This window comes from Carettochelys insculpta, chromosome 3, assembly GCF_033958435.1.
Source record: "Carettochelys insculpta isolate YL-2023 chromosome 3, ASM3395843v1, whole genome shotgun sequence".
Taxonomy (NCBI): Eukaryota; Metazoa; Chordata; order Testudines; family Carettochelyidae; genus Carettochelys; species Carettochelys insculpta.
In genome coordinates, this window is record NC_134139.1 from 135,363,240 (window position 1) to 135,386,664 (window position 23,425).

At 45.6% G+C, this 23,425-nt stretch overlaps 1 protein-coding gene across 1 annotated transcript; it reads left to right on the forward strand.

Annotated features, from left to right (window-relative positions):
* The first annotated feature begins 9,549 nt into the window (after positions 1–9,549).
* Positions 9,550–16,165, forward strand: NDUFAF4 (NADH:ubiquinone oxidoreductase complex assembly factor 4). Its single transcript, XM_074988843.1, has 3 exons — positions 9,550–9,704; positions 13,223–13,320; positions 15,608–16,165. The coding sequence occupies exons 1-3, from the start codon at positions 9,578–9,580 to the stop codon at positions 15,899–15,901; spliced, it is 519 nt and encodes a 172-aa protein (XP_074844944.1). The 5' UTR covers positions 9,550–9,577; the 3' UTR covers positions 15,902–16,165.
* The last annotated feature ends 7,260 nt before the right edge of the window (positions 16,166–23,425 follow it).

Genomic DNA, 23,425 nt, shown 5'->3' on the forward strand with positions numbered 1-23,425 from the left:
ATAAAATACCTAATTATGTCACGAAGACATCTGACATTCAGAAAATTCAAACATTTTTCTTGCTGCCATCAGCATGAAAGATTATATAGTTAGAATGAAAATCTTGTAGTCCTGGTCCTTCTCAGTGAATGAAACACACAGCCTGGTACTGGGCTTAGGGAGAGGAAGTGACAGACACAGAATGACATCACTCTATTTTTAACTAACTGTCTGCTTTTTGATGAGTTTATCTGCTGCCAACCAGTATTGCAGCAGTGTTAGTCACACCAAGCTTTAAAGAGACAGCTGCACTATAGCCAAAAGTTCCTGGTGCCAAGAGGGAGTTTTCTTAGTGTCAAATTAAAGTCAGTAGGCATATGGGGTGATTTAAGATTTTGCTTAAAGGGTTGGTAATGGATATTGTACCATCACTGATCTCTGGTCAGTAAGTGAAGATGTTCATATGACTAAGAAAGTACCATTATATTAAATAGGATAAACATTTAGGAGATAGAAATCCTTGTGCTTCAAGCCAGCCTCTAACTGCATCGTCATACTGAACTGGGCGGATCATTGGTTTGGTTGGGTCCGGCAACTCCTATGCTCCTATTACCGCACATACTGTGCACTGGTTCATAAAACAGAGCTAGATAGCATCTGGTTTTAGGCAGGTTTAGCAGGATAGGAGGGTTTAAAGAGCCTCCTTTCATCCCTCTCCTTGTGTATTAATATGGACAATCTGCAGCTTGGAACTGGTGGGTATGCCTGATCTGCTTCCTGTACCACCCCAGAAGGAGCTCAGTAACCCCAGATGCACACCCTGTTATATTTGCTAACTTTCCCCTCTGCCATCCCTGTTTTTTTGTCTTATCTACTTGATATGTTTTTTTTTCAGATTGTAAATTCTTTGCAGGAAAGACTTCACACATCCATTATGTGTAAGTACAGTGCTAGCACAATTGGGCCCAAGCTGTTTATGTTCTCCTACAAGCTATGGTTTTGATGTACATAATCCCCTCCTCTCTGCCACAGCCTCCTGGCATGTAAGTCAGTAGAACTGGATGGATATGCTGAGAGTTAACGCTGCATTTTCTTTGCTCAGTGAAGATCAAAGAGAGGGACAGACGCTCCGCACTGTCCCCAGTCAGGTCTGTGATACAAGCTAGCCCATGGACTGCCATCCTCTAATCATTCATTGTTCTGAAAATCTCCAGCACAGGACATATAGGCTGTGTCTACACTAGCTCCCAACTTCTAAGGGGAGCATGGTGAGTATGGTGTTGGGGGATTATTAATGAAGTGCTGTGGTGCATATGCAGCACTTCATTATGTTAATTCTTTCCCGCGGCAACTTCAAGGTGTCAAAGTGTTGAGGAGTAAAGGGACTTCGAAGTACCGGCAGGTGAGCCGCAGCTACCCACAAGCTGGCACTTCGAAGTTTAACACTTCAAAGTTGACATGGGAGAGAATTAGTTTAATGAAGCGCTGCATATGCACCACAGCACTTCATTAGTGATCTCCTGACACCCTACTTCCCATGCTCCCCTTAGAAGTTGGGAGCTAGTGTAGACACAGCCATAATGTACAAAATACCTCCTTCCCATGGTATCACTGAATAGAACAATGATGCACTTATAAAGAAAAAAACGCACACTTCTAATCAAAGAATAGCAGTTAGAAGAGAGGCCATCAGAAATACTTATGTGGTTCTTTTATCCAAATAAAGAAACTCACAGACAAACAAAAACAAAACAAAAAACCCAGAAAAGATGTTTTAAATTAATGTAGATGCTGGAAAAATAATAATGAATATCATCACTATAGTCTCTACTCTTCAGCAGGATACATGACAGCTGTGTCATATCAGGATACTTAGCTTTTGAAGGTCGCCTAAATTGTGGGGAATCAAGGTTTGGGGGACAGGAAAGTACATGTGACAATGTACCCTTGCTAGCAGGATCATTCAGCATGTAAGTTCTCAACTAGATTATTAGCCAGAGTTTGGCAGACTTCAGGGTGCAGCATGTTGCTCTTTGAGATTGTCACTGACCAGAATTATTTTACATGCAGGTAGCATTGGTGTTGTTGTAGACTGTTACTTTTTAACATATGTTTTATTACTTCTGAGGTGATGGACATTACTTATAAATCAAAGATTTGAACAGTAATTTACCCATAAACCACTTGGATCCCAGGCTGCTTTCTCATGGCAACTGTACTCTGTCCCTGTCATTCTCACAAACAGCTGCCCCAGTCTTTACTTTCTGGTCTAATAGGCCCCACATGGGTCTCTGGCAGGCTGACTGGCCCCGGTTGACTGCTGTCCCCATCCACAAGCCTTTGCCTAATAATCCAGGGTCCTAAAGCCATGGTTTTCTTGTCTCAGCCTCCTCCTGGACTATCTTAGGGCCCCAGGTAGGTACAGGGCCAGCCATGGGCTGCTATGCAGGGCTGGAGTAGTGTAACAGCAACTGGAGCAAATAGGTGAATCCTGTTCATCACTTCAATTTTAGAAAAAAAACCATTATTTTCCTGTTTCACTAAGGCAGCCAACTTGCCTCTGTCTCCACTCTCTGCTAACACTGGCTGCTGCATCCCTGTCTTTCTTTGCTTTACCCCTCTGCATCCAAGAGAACAACCAGAAGTCCTGTGGCACCATGTAGACTAACAGACATTTTGGAGGATAAGCTTCGTGGGCAAAGACCTGCTTTGTCAGATGCATGAGAGGGGTGAGGGGGGTGGGGTTCAGAGAGGTATTTAAAGAGTTGGGTCCCAGTAAAAGGGAGGGCCAGAGGTGACAAGGTCTATTCAGTGTCAGTCCAGGTGGAAATGGCCCATTATCAGTAGTATGTATCAAAAGAGGAAAAACAAGCCAGATCAGACAGGGGAGAATGGCCCATTGTCAGAGTCTAATGTGGAGATATTAACACCCAGGGCAGAGAAGCTGCTTTTGTAAGGGGCCAGCCACTCCTAGTCTCTGTTTAATCCTTCATTTATGGAGTTAAATTTGCAAATAAATTGCAGCTCGCAGATTTCTCTCTCCGTCTGATTTTTTGAAATTTTTTTGTTGTAGGACTGCTACTTTTAAATCTGTTATTGAGTGTCCAGAGAGATTGAAGTGTTCTACAGGTTTTTGTACATTACCGTTCCTGATGTCTGATTTATGTCCATTTATTCTTTTATGTAGAGACTGTCCAGTTTGGCCAATGTAAATTATAGTGGGGCATTGCTGGCAAATGATGGCATATATTATATTAGCAGATGTACAGGTGAAAGAGCCCCTGATGGTGTGGTTGATGTTAGGCCCTGTGATAATATCACTGGTGTACATATGTGAGCAGAGCTGGCAGCGAGGTTTGTTGCAGGGAATGGTTCCAGATTTAGAGTTATTGTGTTGTGGTCTATAGTTGCTGGTGAGAATTTGTTTAAGGTTGGCAGGCTGTCTGTAGGTGAGGACAGGTCTGCTTCCCAAGGTCTGTGAGAGTGAAGGATCATTGTCCAGGATGGGTTGCAGATCACTGATGATGCGGTGGAGAGGCCTTAGGTGGGGGCCATATGTGATGGTCAGTGGTGTTCTCTTGTTTTCCTTGCGAGGCCTGTCATGTAGCAGGTGGCTTCTGGGTACCCATCTGGCTCTATCAATCTGTTTCCTCACTTCCTTAGGTGGGCATTGTAGGTTGAGGAAAGCTTGGTACATCACATACAGCCCCCACCTAAGGCCTCTCCAGCACATCATCAGTGATCTGCAACCCATCCAGAACAATGATCTTTCACTCTCACAGACCTTGGGAGACAGGCCTGTCCTCGCCTATAGGCAGCCTGACAACCTTAAACAAATCTTCACCAGCCACTACAAATCACAAACCAGTGACTGTAGGCCTGGAACCAGCCCCTGCAACAGTCCTCACTGCCAACACTGCTCACATATCTACACTAGTGACATCATCACAGGACCTAACACCAGCTACACCATCGGGGCTCCTTTACCTGCACATCTACTAATATAATATATGCCATCATGTGCCAGCAATGCCTCACTGCAATTTACATTGGCCAAACTGGACATCTTTCCGTAAAAGAATAAATGGACGTAAATTAGACATCAGGAACGGTAATGTACAGAAGTCTGTGGGGGAACACTTCAATCTCCATGGACATGCAGTGGCAGATTTAAGGGTGACAGTTCTGAAACAAAAAAAATTTCAAAAATCAAATGGAGAGTGAAATCTCTGACCTGCAATTTATTTGCAAATTTGACTCCATTAACCATGGATTAAACAGAGACTGGGAGTGTTCTCCCCTAGCGCAGCCCTACACCATGCCCCCAAGCCCTGATCCTGCTCTGCCTCCACTCTGCCTCTTTCCTCCACTGCTCTGCCATTTCCTGCTCCCATTGCACCTCTTCTCCAAAGCCCCCTCCTTCCAGTGACACGATCCACGGAATTACTGGGGGGCCTGGTGCATGGAAGCTGCACAGTCAGGCCCCCACACTCACTTCTGTGGCAGGAGCTGGAGTAACCCAGCAGCCCACTGCACTCTGCTCTCCTCAGCCCATGTCATTCAGGGGAATGGAGCTGGCTGGGGCTGGGTCATTCTGCTTCCTGTCCCTGCAGTGAAGTGGAGCAACCCAGCTGGGAGGTGGTGGTGGAGCAGACCAGGCTGTTGTGTGTGTAGCTCTGCTTCCCATGGCTCCCACCACTGCAGTGAGTGCACAGGGGTCTGACCCCTTGTGCCAGCTCAGGCTCCCCAGGTAATCTCTCAGGTTACCCTGACCCCTGCAGGCTAACTTCTATACGATGGACTGTCCCATCCATAGGCCAAATGGTGTGGGAGTAGCCCCCACCCCCCCATTCCAGAGCATGGTACTTGGAATGTCTGCCCCAAACCGTCCTATGCATGGCACAGCTCTGGGACTGGGACTTGTGCTTTTCACCATGTTCACTAATAATCTAGAAAAGGAGGTGAGCAGGGAAGTGGCACAATGTGCAGATGATACACAGCTATTCAAGAATGTTAAGTCCAAAGCAGCCTGTGAAGAGCTATAAAGGATTTCACAAACAAGGGTGGGTGGGCAACAAAATGGCAGATGAGCTTCAACACTGAGAAGTGCAAAGTAACGCTTATTGAAGATCATCCCTGCTATACATATACAATGATGGGTTCTACATTAGCAGTACTGTGCCAGAAAGAGATCTTGGAGTCACTGTAGGAAATTCTCTGAAAGCTCCTATTCCGTGTGCAGCAGCAATAACAAAGGCTATTGGTATGTTAGGGATTATTAGGAAAGGGATAGAAAATAAGACCAAAAAAAAATCCCATTGTGCCACCATATAAATCCATAGAACGCCTGAAACTGGAATACTTTGTCCAGTTTTGGGTGACACATCTCAAAAAGCAGGCAGTACAACTGGAAAAGATTCAGAGAAAGGCAGGTACTTGGCACTAGGAAGTCTAAAGAGGCTCTTGAGAATTGTTTAAGTAATTATCAGCGAACTGAAAGAAAATATGAAATCATGGCTGATAATGTGTGGGCGACAAAATATGAGCACAGTGGCAAGTAAGAGTGAAGCCATGGCAGTGATATAGAGTGATCTGGATCCCTTGGAAAGCTGGACCCCGGTGAACAAGCATGTTTTCACAGAGCCAAATGCCAGGTCCTACCCTATCCCACCCTTGGAATGGGGAACTGAACCCAGACAAGCAGTGATCTGAAAAGGATTTAGGGAGCATTGAGGGGAAGCTGCCAGGACAATGCTGTGGTGAATACAGCTAAAACCATCATTAGACATATGAACAGAGGAGGAGGTAGTGACAAGCCTCAGTGAGACAGATTGGATACTGCAGCCTATATTAGGGACCACACCTTACAAAGATGTTGGAAAATTGGGAAAGAGCCCAATGTTTCGAGGGCTGAAGAAAAACGCCTTCTTGTGAGCTACTAAAAGGATCCTAATCTGTTTCGCTTCTACAAAGAAAGGCTGAGAGGCAACTTCATTGAAGTGTCTAAGTGCCTTCCTGGAGAGAAAATGTCAGTTATGAAAGGAATATTTACTGTTGCAGAAAAAGGTAGAACAAGACCAGTGGCTGAAAGGTGCAAACAAATACATATTAGAAATAAGGTACAAATATTTCACAATGAGGACGATTCATTGTTGAAACAAACCACCAAAGCAACAGATATATTTTTCATTTCTTGATGACTTTGAATGAAGACTAGATGCCTTTCTGGTGTGTGCTTGAATCAAAACTTAGATACTATAATATACAGAAGGGCTAGGACAGGAGTGTCCAACATGTGGCTCATGGGCCAGAATCCAGGCAGCGGATCCTTTTCGTCTGGCCCATGGAATTGGCAGGGGTGCCATTTTGAAAGCTGGCTGGGTGGCTTGCAGCCGCATGTGGCTCTTTCAGGAGCCACTTGTGGATCCCACCACTGCCGCCGCTCACTCCTCCTCCGGCTCCCTGCCCTGCTGCTCTGAAAGAGTAAAACTCAGTTTAATTGGTTTAACTGCCAGCAGGAGGTATGTGGCCACTAAACCATTAAAATTGAGATGCACTATTTCAGTGTGGCAGAGAATTGCATGTGCTACAGGTGGGGGAAGGAGTAGGAGGGCTGTAGGGAGCTGTGCAGCCACACTGAGGAGGAGACGGTGGTCCAGCAAAGGTGCATCAGGACATGGTAGCACCCAGACCTCCTATGTAAGGTAAGTTAATCCTAGGTTTGGGGCTGTGAAGGGTTAAGCCTGGGGGGAAAGGGGGCAGTTTGGGGTTGTGAGGGGTTTAAGGTGGGGGGCAGTGGTTTAAGGCTGTGAAGGGTTTAAATCTAGGAGAGAGGCGACAGCAGTTTGGAGCTTGGAGGGGTTAAGCCTGGGGGTGTGGAGGCTGCTTTGGGGCTAGTTTGTGTTTACCCCCCGAGAACAGGTAGAAAAGTGCCATGTGGCTCCCCAAGGAAAAAGGGCTGGATGCCTCTGGGCTGGGATATGCAGGGGTCAGATTCAATGCTCTAATGGCCCCTTATACACACATCCTAGAACTGGAAGGGACCCTGCGAGGTCATCTAGTCCCTTGCCCTCTTGGTAGGCTCAAGTACCATCCCTGGTATCTATTTGCTGCACTCTCCTAAATGGCCTCCTCAAGGATTGAACTCACAACCCTGGGGTTTAGCAGGCCAAGAAGTGGATCTGCTCCACAAAAGCTCATCACCGAATAATCATGTTGTTAGTCTTTAAAGTGCTACTTGACTGCTTTTTTGTTCTGTCTTGGGGTGTATGTGCTCACAGGCTAGCTCAGAAACCAAAGAGTTAATACAGGCCCTGCTGGCCACTTTGATACTTTCGATTTGATTTGATACTTGGGACTAAAAATGGCTGGGAAGCAGACTGACAAGGCTGCTAAAGGAGTGAGCCGCAGGAGAAAGGACCTCTGCAGGACAGCCATCCAGGTACAGCTCCCCAGTAAGGGGTGAAGAGGCCAACAGACCAAACCTCCTGGTACCCCTGAGCACACAATGGATTTCCAGATTCCTGAGCATGAAGAGCAGACTGACCGCCCTTCTGAACTAAGTGAGCTGGAGGTACATCCTCCCCGTTTGGCCAGGGGATGCACCTATGGACTGACACCCCACTTTTGTGAGCTAGACAGCTCTGAAATGGGAGAGACGACAGAGGATTAGAGATGGACCTGTGGAGGTGCTGAAGAAGGCTGCAGCAGGAGCCCGGGCTGCAGGGAGAGATTCTGCGAGCAGCAGTGGCCTGAGACCAAGGGCCAGCCTTTGCCTAAGATTACAGACCCCTTTGATCTAACATCTGGAGGATCCTGGGTGAGGCATGTGGCTATATGCCCCGTGGAGAGGAAGGGCCTAACCTCCTACTAAACATCTTCATTTCATGAAGGGGACCAATGTTCCCTATAAGCTGAGCACTTGGGCGGCTGTCCAAGAGAGATTCAGGCACCACCCAGCTGACTGGCAGAGCCCCCACAACCATCCACAGCCAGCAGCATGTTTCTTTTGGTGGTGCACATCAGCTCATGCCTCAGTGCACATAACAAAATGTATTCCACACATGGGTGGAAAAGTTAGAACATTGGCTGGGACCCAGACCTCTTTTCCCTCCACTACAGAAGTGGAGCTGCTTGAGACACGATAAGCCCTGAGCCATTAACAGGAACCACAAGTGGGCTGTAGATTTTTTTTGTGGGGGGGGGGCGCATTTTGTTGCAGTCTGTTAATCTGGAACTCAGTTTGTGAACCAGCTGGAGGACCAAAGCCTCAGATCCCCATCACTCAGCCTGATTTATCCCAAGTCTCCCCTTATCCCATTACAGCTCCCCAAAGGATCCTATCACTCCACAAGACTTGCAAGCAGCCAGGCCCAGGAACAACCAAAATGGTACAATGCATGTTCTGTCAGAGTGAAAACTAGGAACCTCTTTAGGCTTTGTTGTAGGAGAATATGCTGGAACCTCAAAACCAGAAACAGGCTGACAACAATGGGCCAGCACGTGAGAATGTTTGTTGTTGCTGCCAACTTTGATGTCCACACCGCTGGCCAAACTGCATGGATCATTCAAGATTATAAACAGGGCAGGGGCAGCTGATGATTAGGGTTACCATATTTGATCTTTCAAAAAGAGGACACCCCTGTGTGGGAGTGTATCCGTATCAGTATTCAACAACTCACCTTGTATTGATGTATTATATGAACTACAACACTAACATACAACTGAGCAGGTGGATACTGATACAGATACACTCTGGTTCAGGGGTGTCCTCTTTTTTAAAAGGTCAAATATGAAAGGTCAAATGTTGACAATGAAATCCACCATCCAGAGCAGAGAAAGGAGACAAAGGCTACAGACAAAGGCCACACAGACCTACTGAAGACTTGAACAGACCAGAAGGGGCTCCTCATCATGCCTTTTTCACCAAACTGAGCTCGGGCCGCCAGCACCCTTTCTCTCTGATACTGGAAAGAAAAGAAACAGCAAATGCAAAGAGGAAAGGACGGGGGCAAACGGGGGGTGTCCGGGAATTCTGGCCAACAAGAGGCACACGACAGGGACTGCGGTGATGCCCAGCAGAAGTGCCGTCTGGCCCTGTCCGCTGCAGCTGTGCCCAGCCACCAGCCTTGCACCCTCATCCCCAGCATCCGCCACCGGACTGTGGGTGGGCGCCTGGAGATCAAGCGTCCGGCCGGCAGCACCACCCACCTGCCCGACGGGCGGGGAGAAAAGAAAACACGGAACAACGCGCCCCTATGCGAAGGCACCGACCCCAGCGGGAGGGGTGAAACACTGGGGCTGTCGCTTTAACCCCAGGCCAGCGGCTCATCCCACACCCACTGCGAGGCGCGCGGCCGCCTAGCGCCGGAATCAGGCCCCAGGACGCGGCGGCGGGGGGAAGGACAGACACGTGGGGCAGAGCGCCACACTAGGAGCCCCGCGCTGTCAGCCCAAGCGCTCACCCGCCCCGGCCCCGCCTCCGTACGTCACCGCCCCGCCCCCCGCGCCTGCGGAGTGTCCTCCAGCCCGCGAGGGGGCACCCTGGCTTGCGGACTGGCCCTGCGCGCATGCGCAGTCAAGTGTGGTGGGAGGGGTGATGGGCGCCAGGGTGACCCGCGCGTGGCGCAACTTCAACCTTGAGAACCGGGCCCACCGTGAGCTCAGCAAGGAGAAGCTCACCCCCGCCCCCCGGCATCCCTCCGCCATGCCGCTCCCGCCGCCCGGTCAGTGCAGGGGCTCCGCGGGGTAAGGGCTGCACGGGGGGAGGGCTGCAGAAAGTGGGGCTACAGGGCGCTAGGGCAGCCCCCTTCCTGCAGGTGCGGTTTGGGGTGAGCACAGAGGGGTGGTGGGTAGTCCTGGGGGCTCTGGGCTGGGTGAGGAGTGAGCTGCAGAGCAGTGCAGGTGGGGTGCAGGGCAGCACGTGGGGCTGTAGCCGATGAGTATGCGTCAGGTTACAGGGCAGTGGTGCTGGGGTGTGGTGCGGGGGGGCACTTACTGGGAAGTCGTGGGGGGCGTGAGGCGTTTCAGGTTGCACAGGAATCCAGGGGGTGGAATGGATGTAGGGTGGTGTGGCCAGTGACAGCTAATCCTGCCAGCTGCTGCCCTCTGGTGCTGCTGAGCCTGCCAGCTGCTACTTTGGAATATCTGCCATGTAGCTGTATTACTCAGCTGGATGATGCTGGTCTAGGACATAGGCTGGGGAGTGGCCTGTGCTTCTCAGTTTGTTTCACTTGAAGGGTTAATATGGAAGCCTAGACTTGCTTGTGCCTACTTCTGGGCTGTTCTTTAGCTGGCAGTGTGGCAGGAACTCTTCAGTGGTAAGGGGCATGTGAATAGGTGTAAATAGCATAGATCAGTAATTCTCAACCAGAGGTTCGCAGAAATCATGGGAAGGTACATTAACTCATCTAGATAGACTTGTTTACAACATCCTAAACAGCAAATATTACCAAAGTCAGTGCCACAAAAATTTCATACACACAACTTATTTACAATTCATGTGTTTTATAATTATGGTAAAAATGGGAAGGTAAGCTATTTTTCAGTTATAGGGATGCTGTATAATTAATTAGTAAGTATACTGATAAGCATGAGGCTTACTGATATGCTTACTGGTTAACCATCCCTTGCTGGAGAACTCTGGAGGTTGCTAGCCATGCTGGGCTGGAGTATCACCAGCTGAAGAGAGGTCGCTGGGTTAGTTGGTGGGAGGCCCTAGTTGAAACAATGAACCACTTGAGCACTGTCACTTAACCATTTTAATATTCCTTGTAATAGCGTGTTGTGTCACTTCTGTTGTTTGATTTTGTAAGAAAGCAGTTTTTCAATTCGGTGATGCGAGACAAATCAGACTTTTGTCAGGGTTGCAATAGTCTGGAAATTTTGATACCCACTAGTGTAAGTGATCTTGTTAAGATGAGTACAAGACAAGCCACTGTTGACAGATATTTCCCAACAAAACGTTTATCTACAGAGCACCTCCACACCTAAGGGGGCTCCCCCTGTCGACACCCTCTGCGGACAGAGAGTGGCCAGACTGCCCATTGCTCTGTCAACAGAACAGCCGACCAGAAGCTCTGCAGATGGGGCTGGCCAGTGAACCAGAAGCCCTCCCTTTTGACAGAGGGCCTCTGGAGTGTGTACAATACTTTTCTGTTGATGAAATCTGTCTACAGAAGTGCTGTATCTCAGACTTTCAAGACAATTCTGCTGGAAAAAAGGTTACCTTCTGTCAACGGATTCTAGATAGAATGCATTTGCAGGGTCTACGCTCCCTAGTTTTTGTCGATAGAAGGCCTCATCTGTCGACGAAACTTTGTAGTGTAGACACAGCTATACAATAAGGCCAAGTCTATACTATGATGAAAAATCAGTTTAAGATCTGCAACTCCAGCTACATGAATTCCGTAGCTGGAGTTAATGTATTGGAAAACGATTTGTTGCGCCATGCCCATAGCTGGAGGTTGGTGGGAGGAAGCCTTCCATTGACTTCCCTTACTCCTTACAACAGTAGGGAGTACTAGGCTCAACGGTGGAACCCTGATGGTTCAATTTAGCATAGCCTTACTAGGCACATTAAATTGAACTCCGGAAAATTGGTCACCGCCGCATTGATCTTCCGGAAAGTCTAGATGTATCCTAAATTTTAAACAATGTTGAAGAAACAATTTAATGCTGTACACAGCAATGATGATTGTGAAGCTTGATTGAGGTGGTGGAATAGTTCCTCCAAATCCTGCCGCTCCCCAGGAATGTCTTACTACTAAATGATAAACTAGCACTCGGCTGAGCCCTCAAAACTTCACCTGTTGGTGTTAATGTAGCCTTATGCTCTACAAGGCAACATGGACTGAGGCAGAAGGGAGGAAACACAATAGAAACATGACAGTGGCTGTAAACATTTCTGTGCAGAATCTCAACATGTTGTTGATGAACCCGTACTATCGTAGTGGAATGCACCACTACTCTGGACAGTGCATTCCTTATGTCTAGATTTCCTGGTGTATTTACAAGACTCTGTGGCTATGATATCCTGCTCTATGAAGGTGGGGTATGGAGTGGGGTTGGGGGTGGGATGTCCTGACATCAGCACCTGCTTCACTTCCTCCACACAGCAAGCAGGAGGCTCCCAGGAGCAGCTCCAAGGCAGAAGGCGGGAGCAGTGCGGGGAGGAGGAGCACCTGAACTGCAGCTTCCCAGCTACATAAATTTCAGTGAACTTAGAGGAGCTGATGGGCGGGGGGGTGTTGCCGGCCCTGGTTCCCAGCCCCTAGAGGAGAGGCTGCTTTTCCAGAAAATTCTGTAGGGAGTGGACAGAGCAGGCAGCCAACAATGTTATAAGGGAGCATTGCCCAACTTTAAATGAGTAAGTGCTCTAACAGATTAACAATGTATCAATGAAACAGTATTAACTGGGTTACAGTAAACCACCCACTTATACATAGGTTGGGTTCCCAAGCAACCACATGTAAGTTGAATTTTGCACAAGTAAGGGAAGGTGGGAAATTAACCAGTGCTGGATCCCCTCCTTGGGGAGCTAGGAAACTGACCAGCACTGGATCTGGCTGCCTGGTTCCTGGCTGCTACATAGTTACTGGATCCTTGCCCCTCCTTAGAGCCAGGAAATTTGCCAGAGTTGGTCAGTTTCCTAACTGCTGCAAGCAGAGGGGAGAGGGGAGCCAGGCTGCCCCCTGGTTCCTGGCTCCCACAAGCAGAGGGGAAACAGGAGCCACCTGGTTCCCCACTCCCCACCACTCACAATTTCAACCTTTGTTAATGCAAGTGAGGAGTTACTGAAATTAATCCACCTCTCTGAAACGTGGTAAGAAGGTCATTAGAACAAGTCCCAGCTGTGTCTACACAGAGTATTAGATTGACCTAACTATGTCTTGCAGGGCATAAAACTTGTCAAGCCCTGAGTAATAGTGTAGTTAGATTGATACAATTTTTAGATACAGACCTGTCCTAATTGTTGCTTAATATTGCTATGGGAAGTGGGGGGGAGTTGCTTGAGTAAGCATAATATATTCTCCTTTCCCTGTATTTGGGACATTAAGTATTGTGCACATCAGAACTAATAAAAAATAAATTTTCCTGAAAGTTACTACACTGTATTCACACACGTTCAGTTGCACTTGAGTTTTGTAATGTCTTATGGGGATTATAATTCATGAAGTATAAACTGGCAAGAATATGAGCATGAGGGCATAATTTTCTTGCTTTAAATTTTTGTCTTTCTTAGATGATCCAGAAATCCAAGAGAAAATTCTCAGGAAAGATGACAAACTTCTTGCCTTATTAAAAGAAGTTTATGTTGATTCCAGAGACCCACCTGTACAAGTGAGCATATCTTCTTTCTGTAATGGTTGTAGCAGCAGCATTTTTCAGATGACAAAATTAATAGCATGCCAATGCTCATATGACGAATAGGCTTTATGTATTCTATTGTCTTAGTAATGTACTAGTGTTAATAGGTGAAATTTAGGGGGTTTATTGTCTAATTTCAGGATCACATTCTTTACTTAAGAGTGCCAACAACCTTTCTTTCTGGTCCCAGTTTTCGAACCCCTATATGGAGCTGTCTGTAAAGCCGTGTTCATCTGTCCCACAGGCTATGTCCAACTGGAAGCACAGCAGACCGGGCTGCCCGGTGTTCTGGAAGTCCTGTCTGTTGACAGGCGGCTCCCTGGAATGTCCAGACCAGCTTTCTGTTGACAGAGGCGTTATGCCTTGTGGGGAGTGGGATATGGCTGTCCATAAAAGTACTGTGTTCTGTTGATTTTCTGTTGACAGAATGCCTGGGGGATCTGGATGCTCCCTGGGTTTTGTTGACAAAACGTTCCAGTGTAAACATAGCCACAGAGAGCCCACCTTTGTGCACCTCCTTGTGTCACTGTCTGTAAAAATATGTTCACAGATTTGGGTTTTCAGTGGCTGAAGTGGCCAGTCTGTGGAATGGAAACAGGAGGTTAAAAGGGAAATAGAAGTCCTAATGATTCTGTAGGTGACAGAAGAAATAGGGACTTGAGAAGAAATGGGTTTATGGCTCTCCTGGAGAGCAAAGAGCCTAGTACCAAGAATAAAGAAATTACGGAAATATCACTTAAATGTTTTGGTGTTCTTTTAAGTGAAGTCAAGTGTCTGTTTGGGTGAGAAAATGGTAAGATATTTTCTATGAAATGGAGGAACTAACAGCAGTTGTTTGTCTGTACTCAGCAACCTTTATCACCTTGTGGCACACTTCAGCACTGGTCATAGTTTCACAGCACACCAATACATGTAACCTAATCCATACTTCCAGAGCCAGGCACCTTCAGTCCCCTGCTCTAACTCAATCCTCCTCGCCTTCTCCAGAAGCAGACACCTCCAGCTCCTGACTATAACCCAGTCCCCCTCCCCTGCTCCAGAGTCAGGCACTGTTTCCTCCCACTCTAACTCGATGCTGGCAACTCACCAGAGCCGCTGCCACTGTGTGCTTCTCCCACCAAGTGGTGGGGCATGTGTGCAGAGCAGCAGAGAGTACTCCTGGTGCACAGCTCTGAGGCACACTAGTTGTGGAGCGCAGGTCTGTGTGATCTGTATGCAACAGCCAGCATCTTGGCATTAGATTTAAAAAGTTAGTCCTAGGCCTGCTTTACGCTTTGTCTTTGCTGTTTGTAGCCATATTGGTCCCAGGATATGTGAGAGAGAAGGTGGATGAGATAATACCTTGACTTGTAATAGAGTTTTGTGGAAACTAAGAGCTTGTCTTTCTCAGCAACAGAAGATGATTCAGCAAAGAAATTACCTCATCCATTTTGTTTGTTTCTTATGTCTGCCATTTCTGTAATACCTTCCATCTAAGACAAAAAAAATTTTTGTAGAAATGTTAGTGAATCCCCCGTAGTGTCCCTGTGAAATATATAAATAGCGTTATCTCCATTTTACCCGGGTCACAGAGAAGCCAAAAATCTAATCCTTCAAAGTGCAGAACACCTGACTTCAGTGGAAGTTGATGCTGCTCAGCAGCCTGAAGACTTTGTGCATATATTTCATATGCCTGTTCCTGAAATTAGGCAGCTGCATTCACATTAATACCTAAATTGGCAGCCTGATTTTTTTCAGAGGCGCTGAGCATGAGCAGCTCCCATTGACTTTACTGGGAATGGTGGACGTTCAGGTATTTGGAAAACTAAGCTGCTGATTTAGATACTGAGCATTTGGCCATAAATGTTTCTGAAATTGTGATCATAGAACATGATACATCAAGAACAAAATAGTGTTGGATTATGACAGTGGTTTTCAGCCTGTGGTCCACATGGAGTCTAAGACTTCCAATGGGGTTCATGCATCCCTGTGAAAATTTTTAGTGGAAAAAAGGAGGGGGGGATTTGAAAACTACTTGATGAGTTTAGGAAAGAGAGGTAATCTGAGGGTTGCCAACTTTCCTGACCGGCCGCTGTCTCATCATGAGAGTTGGCCGCTCTAGGCAGTTCACAAGGATGAAAGTATTTGCTGTACAAAAAACTGGAGAGCATGCTATATTTAATTAAAAAGAAGAGCTTTAATGAAAAAAAACAGTGGGGAAGCATGAAGTACATAGAACAAACAGAACTCTGAAATGAATTTTTTTCTCTTCCCACACTAGGTAAAAGATGAAAGTGGAAGTATCCTGAGAAAACAGCAGGAATACAGACTTGCAAAACTAGATCATTTAAAGGATCTAGATGTTCAGGAAGTTCCCAAAGGCAAAATTTCTGTTGTGGAGGTTCTGACGCTTCTCAATAATCATAAACTTTCTCCACAAACATGGACTGCAGAGAAGATAGCAAAGGAATACAGTCTAGATGTGAAGGATGTCTCTTCTCTCTTAGAATTCTTCATACCTTTTTCTGTTAAAACATTTTCTTCCAAAGACAAAAAAGATTTAAAATCTTCCTAAAAGTGGTTGCAAAACTGTAGTTGATCCACTGGTATTTTCATTTGAAACTTCTTGTACCGTTTCCGTGGAAATTTGTTTCTATACTCTTAAAGTTGCTCTCATATGGTAATAAGATGCTTTGTTTAAATGACTGCATTGTGTGTGATTGCTGCATATGAACAAACGTATTTGATATATTCTGGTTCATAACCTGTCTTGTTTATGCCAGATAATGAGCCAGTCAGCTAAATCTGTTCAGTACAATAAAATGATCCACTTAAATTATTCCAGTTGTTCGCAGAAAGATTTTTCTCTTTAAATTAATATCTGAAAATCAAAAGGAAAATGTGTTGTCTTTGAACTTCACTCAACCAGTGTTTTTCTACTCATTCTGCAGCAGCCTTTGTCATGGTGCCTATTTTTATTTATCGGAGGAGTAGCCGTGTTAGTCTGGATCTGTAACAGCAACGAAGGGTCCTGTGGCACCTTATAGACTAACAGAAAAGTTTTGAGCGTGAGCTTTCGTGAGCACAGACTCACTTCATCAGATGCTGGTCTTGGGATTTCCAAGACCAGCATTTGATGAAGTGAGTCTGTGCTCACGAAAGCTCATACTCAAAACTTTTCTGTTAGTCTATAAGGTGCCACAGGACCCCTCGTTGCTGTTACAGATCCAGATTAACACAGCTACCCCTCCGATCATTAGCATTAGGATGCTTCTAGCCACGGTGCTTCGAAAGCATGCGGCTCAGCACAGCTACACGGGGGTCCTTTTCGATCAGTGATCAGGATAAGGGGATTTCGTAAGGTGCGGAGTCCTTTCGAAAAGGACCCCCGTATAGCCGTGCCGAGCCGTGCACTTTCAAAAGCGGGGCTTTCGAAGTGCTGTGGCCGGAAGCGTCCTAATGCTAATGAGGCGCTGAATATTCAATTCAGTGCCTCATTAGTAATCTTCAAAATGGCCATTAGCATGCCATTTTGAAGATTAGTGCCTGTGTAGGCACACCCACTCTATCAAAGAGTTCTACAGGCTACATGAATAAAAACTTCCCTTTGTTTTAAACCTACCACCCATTAATTTCATTTGATGACCTCTAGTTCTTATGTTATGGAAACAAGTAAATAACTTTTTCTTACTCACTTTTTCCACACCATTCATGATTTTATAGACCTCTAACATACACCCCCTTTAGTTTCTTCTTTTCTAAGCTGAAAAGTCCCAGTCTTTTTAATCTCTTCATATGGCAGCTGTTCCAAACATCTAATCATTTGTGTTGTCCTTTTCTGAATTTTTTCCAATGCCAATATATCTTTTTTGAGGTGAGGCAGCCACATCTGTAGGTGGTATTCAAGATGTTGGCATACCCTAGACTTATATGGACGCAATATGATATTCTTTTAATCTCTATCACTTTTTAATGATTCCTAACATGCTGTTTTGCTCTTTTTGACTGCTGCTGCACATTGATTGGATGTCATCATAGAACCCTTGATAGGGTGATCACATGGCCCTATGGCAAATATGGGAAACTGGCATCCGGAAATGGGGGCTGGGGCTACTGTCCCATATCAGGGCTCCTTGATGATGCAGGCTGTTGCTCCAGGGTGAGGAACCAGGGATGAGAGCTCTGCAGCTCCCAATGAGGAGGCACCAGGGATGAAGTTGAGTGGAAGTGTGGGGGTGTTCCAAAGCTTCCAGGCAGGTGGGTCCAAGGAACGAAGAAGGAGCTGCCTCCCTGAGGTGTGGGAGTTTGGGGAAGGAGGAAGCTGCCCCATTGTGGAGTTTGCCAGCAGCAGGGGCTGCAACCATGGAATGGGGCAGCTGCCCCACAGAAGAATTCTTCTGCAGGAGATGCTGCCACAAGAAGCAGAGCTCTGGGGAACAGGGCAGCCATCCAGTGGAGGAGCTCCCTGGCAGGAGATGCTACCACTCCAAGATGCAATGTGCCAGGGAACAGGAGTCCCACAAAATATGGGACAATTTGTCTATTTTCTTAAAAAAGTCGGGACGTCTGTGAGACAGCTTGCATAAGGGACTGTCCCAGGAACAAGGGGATGGATGGTCACCCAGACTATTGACAATGGCTCCAAGATCTATTGAGTAGTTATAACTGAACTAGTCCTGATCATTTGGTATGTATAGCTGGGATTATTTTTTCCAATGTGCATTACTTTATGTTTCTCAACCTTAAATTCCATTGGCCATTTTGTTGCCCAATAGTTTTGTGAGAACTTCTTGAAGTTCTTCAGTCTTTGTACTTAACTATCGTGAGCAGTTTAGTATCATCAGTAGCTTTTGTCACCTAGCTGTTTGCCTTTCTCCAGATCATTTACTAACATAAATATTCCACCAATGTCTGCTCTCCTAGGTGAAGTGTTGCCTGGTTATAAGCCATATTCATTCTAACTTTTTCCATCCATGTGTGAAATACATTTTGTTATGTGATTCAAGGCATGTGTGGGTGTGCACCACCAATAGAACCACCTGCTGCTGGCTGGGGAACACTTTATTAAGCAGCTGGACATCACCTGAATCTATCCTGAAGCAGCTGTGCAAGGATTCAGCTTACAGGGAACACTGTGTAAGGATACAACCATGTGAATTAAGGTATTTATTGTTAATACGAAAAAGAGAATTTGTGGCATAAATGAGCCAAGCAATCTTTTCATTGATGGTGTCTTGTTAGCATTTGCTGGTCCTTACTACAGACCAATCCATGAGGCCGATTTTACTGGGTGATTTGAAATCTTTTGTTTGCTACTGATAACTTTGCTATCTGAAATAGGTTTAAGTTGCAGCACTGCTGCTGGAAGTACCGATGGATGATACTGAAGTTGTTGCAGATGGACAGCCTAAGTCTCTTATCCTTTAATGGGATCCTGAAACAAAATTCAGAAATGATTTTGAATAGTCGTTCTCACTCTGTAATTCAGTTAATCATTTACATTTTTTTCATGAAAGATGTAGATGTGATTCCAACTTGTCAAAAAAGGTGAGATTAGCTGAGTTTAGGATGCACTTAATTTTGGAGTAAGCCCCATTGATCTAACAGGCACTTCTGTTTTTTTGAGGAAAACAAGTATAGGACAATGTTCCCTTGGGAAAGCTGAGGTATGCTGATGTAAAATAGGGAATAGATTTGTGGCATCACCATTATGCTCAGATGTATTACATAATATAAAATAAGAAAATGATAATGGCAACTGGCAACTCTAGATGTCTCTTACTGCTACTTTCTGTACTGTGCCACTTTCTGTACTGTATACTCGGGTGATAGATTCTAAACCTAATTAAACCAGCCATAAGGATTAGCTAAACTATTTTTTTTCTAGCAACAAACAGCTTGGAAATTTACTTGTTAAATCACATTTACCCAAAAAGGCATATAAAGAATCTTGCATTGTAAAGTCAATTATTTAAGTTGCAAAACAATTGATTGCATTTTTCTTCAGACATCCATATTTTCTCACAATAAACAGTTTTCTTTATGGATTTCATTCTTGCAACTGGATCCTACATTATCTTGTACTATTTGTACTTAACACATTTTCCTTTTTTACCCATGGGATGACTTTTTTCAAAATATTTCCAGATTGAATCTCTTTTATATCTTTATTTATCTCTTTTTTTAATATCCTGAAGCCATGACAGTTTTTCTATGGTAAAAGTGTGGAGGGAAGCTCTAGGGAGCTGTGTTTGCACTTAATAATATCTTCCCTTTTCTCTTTCCAGTCCACTCCCCTGTTCCTTTCTGTGCTGCCTGCATCCTTTCCTATATATTGTGTCTCTGTCTTAAGACAATGTCTTAACTAACTCTGCTTCCGTGGTGGCCAAGGTCAACTACCATACAAGCACAGAACAAAAACAATACTATCCAGCCTACATCCATCTTTGCACATGTTACTTCAGTCTTCTGAGAAACAGAAATTGAAACACCAGAACTTTCAAGAAGTAATAACAACGACAAGTCCTGAGGCACCTTATAGAATGTATGCATCTGACAAAGTGGGTCTTTGTCCATGAAAGCTTATGCTCCAAAATATCTGTTAGTCTCCAAGGTTCCACAGGACTTCTTGCTTTTGCGAATACAGACTAACACAGCTACCCCTCTGATACTTGCATTCAAGAAGCAAGAGCTGGTAGTTAGGCTAGACCAGGGATTGGCAACCCACAGCTCCAGAGCTGCATGTGGCTCTTTAAGGAGTCATTTGCAACTCTGGATGCTGCCACTGCTGACTCCTTTGTGGCTCTCTCTTGCACCCCCGTGACAAGAGCCTTTTGGGCAAGATCTGCCCACAGAGCTTGCCTCAGGCGGGCTCTCCACTCCATTGGCAAGTTGCGGACCCCAGGATGCAAGAGAAGTTGCTGGGGGGTGCACACACCTGAGCCGCACATGCCTCTTTAAGCAATAAAATTCTTGGAGTCTCAGGGGCACTGTGTGCCGCTCTGCCCATGCTTTCTGCCACAGCGCTTCCAGGGAGAAGCTCATGGCAGCAGCGGCAGGCATGGTGAGTCGCCATCATTGGATTACAGAGGTGTGGAGGGGAAGGGGCTGGGGGTGCCTGGCTTGGGAGGAGGGGAGGTGGGAACACTGGTGTGAAGGGTTGATGCGAACATTGCTCCTTCTTGCTGAAGAGTCTATCCCCAGGTGTAGCGTTTTCCTTTTCCTCAGTTGCACTCCAACCCAGGGATGAAAGTAACTTAAAACTTCTAACAGATACAAGTCATTGTGTGCCCTGTTCTTAAAATAGGGCTTACAAAAGCCATGGTTTGACGTTACTTATTAAGGACTGTCTCATATTCATGAGCATTGGAGTTCCTGAAGTATTGATTCTGTAACTGAATTTGAAAAAATGGCTTTTCTCACTATTTTGGCTGCAAATCCCTGGGCCTACCAGACTAGAGCCATTAGTTCATTTTTATGAAACTGTAAGTGTAGCTGTAACAGGTTTGTGATTAGATTTAATTGTAGCTTATTTTTTTAAAAAAAATATTGATTTTAAAAATCTGATTTACATAAAATCTGATGTTTTTAATTTAAAAAAAAATTGATTTTTATCCACCCTGTCTCTAAAGCTTTGTGGCAACTTTCCCAGGTAGACCTGCTCTAAATATATACCTCTTCTCTGTGTTAAGGTATTAAGGTTTATCTTGCTTGAGTTCTTTCCCGCTTTACTTTTAAAAGTGGTTTTGTAATATTACATGAGTGATTTAATACCACAGCCCTAGATTAGGTTAAAAACATGAAGCTATAGGTACCTCATAGAGCTGGAAGGGACCTGGAGAAATCATCTAGGCCAGTTCCCTGTACTCATTGCAGGATCTATCACCACCCTGGACAGTTCCCCTCTCACCACCCGCCTAAAATATAACCTGCCCTAGGCCCCTGAAAGGGGCCTTTAAGGCTTGAGCTCACAACCCTGGGTGTCTATAGCCAATGCTCTTGCCTCTGAGCTAAATCTTCCCCTTGTATGCTTGCTTGTTTTGTACACTCTTAATGCAGTCAACTGTCTGATACCTATGTATAGACTCCAGCCTTTATATCAGATTCTAGTAAATTCTCTGATTTTCATATTCATATATTTCTTAGATATAATTTTCTTCACACTTTTCTTACAGTTTTTCCAACTCATTTTTCCTCCATATCCTCTTCCCTGAGAGCATGAATATACTCATTTAAAAACAAAATTACCTCCTCGGTTCAGTTACATTTTCACTTTTGAGAAACATCTCAGGGTATTTAATTGTGGCAGTTCTGGGAGAGGATGCAAGGCACGCTGACCTTGGGAAAGCTCCAAATGTGATAAATTTGCACCCGTACCGTCCCCATTATGCAATCTGCCTAATCCGGTTCAACTTCTTCCCTGCTATTTTGGACAGTGGGTGTTGTCTGTCTCTCACTGAAATCAGCATCAAAGATGACAAGAGATTGCACCAATCAAATTGTGTCAGTTACCATAGTTTCAGCTTGGAATATGTGACCTTTATGGGCTGTACACTTTGGGAGCTTCTATGACTGTTGCTCCTGTTTCACGCTAGAGAAAAATTACACCGCTAATGGTTGTAGACTGCTACCAGTCATGAATTAGATGTAATAAGCAGAATATCTTAAGGTATGTCTATACTGCTATTAAATACCTGCAGCTGGCCTGCGTCAGCTGACTCCAGCTCTTGGGCTCAGGCTGCATAGCTGTAAAATTGCAATGTAGGGTTTTTTGGCTTGGGCTTAAGCTTGTACTCGAGGATCTTTGGATGTCGTGGGATCCCAGAACTTGATCTCCAGCCTGATCCCAATATCTACAGTGTGGTTTTACAGCACAACCCCAGAAGCCGTAGTCACCTGACACAGGCCAGCTGTGGGTGTCTAATTGTAATGTACACAGGGCTTCTTTTTTATGCCGGAATGCCGTGGAATGGCGTTCCAGCACCACCTTCCCTGGTGCTGCCATTTTTAAAAGGCAGCTGAGCAGCTCCAAGCTGCATGTGGGTCTTTAAAGAGACATTTGCAGCTCCTGCCGCTACCATTCCCTTTCTGCTCCTGGTGTCCTGCCGTGCTGAATGAGTATAAATAAACCAATTAAACTTAGTCCCTTTTCAGCACAGCAGGGCACTGGGAGCTGCCCCTGTGGCATTATACATTGGGGTGGGGACCAGAGGGAGCCATGCAGCTCTGCAGGAAGGTGCGTGAAACTGGGGTTGGGGGATGGCTCAGCCTCTTGAGGGCAGGTAAGCTGCCCAGAGGGTGGCTTGGGCCCTGTCGGGGATAGATAAACTACCAGAGAGCAGCTGGGACCCCCCCCAGTGGGTGGTTAAGCTGCCAGGGGGTGGTTTGTGCCCCCTTGGGGAGCAGTTAAGCAGCCTGGGGTGGCTGGGGCTTGAGTTCCACCACTTATTTTTTCTAGGGAAAAAAGCGTCGAGTATACACATGCCCTTAAACTCTTCACATCCATCCTCCTCATTCTCACTCTTGGTGCAGAGGTAGCAATATTAGATCGATGAAACAGGAAAGCCGCTTTACGTTTTCAAACTGGGAGGAGATGCCTGGTCTCCAAATCTCCTATATTTTCTTGTTCTATTGAGTGCACACCTTCTGTGCAGGGTGGGCAAAGGCAAGTTATTACTAACGTCAAGCCTTCAAAAATCAGAAGGCAGACCTGAAACAATCACAGTATTGTCCTGAGAATTTTAATTTTTTTAAAAAAATACATTTTGGTTTCTTCTTTTAACCACTGCTATTTCCAGGTTTTTCTCTGTGTCTCTGAAGGCTAGAAACACACTTTGAAATCTCTCTCATGGTCACTTAGCTCCAGAAGTTGAAGCTTTAAGAACAGCACCAAACCTGAGCTTTAGGATGAAATCAGTTGTGCATCCCCCAGTAAGAAACACATGCTGCTGGCTGTGGGTGCTCTGCTAATCAGCTGGGTGGCTGCCTGAGTGCTCAGCTTAGAGGGAAAACTAATGAATATTGCTGGCAGTTAGCCGATTGTCTACATTAGGACATCTGATGAGGATTACAAAAGACTGTCAGCTGGCCCAGTGTTAGC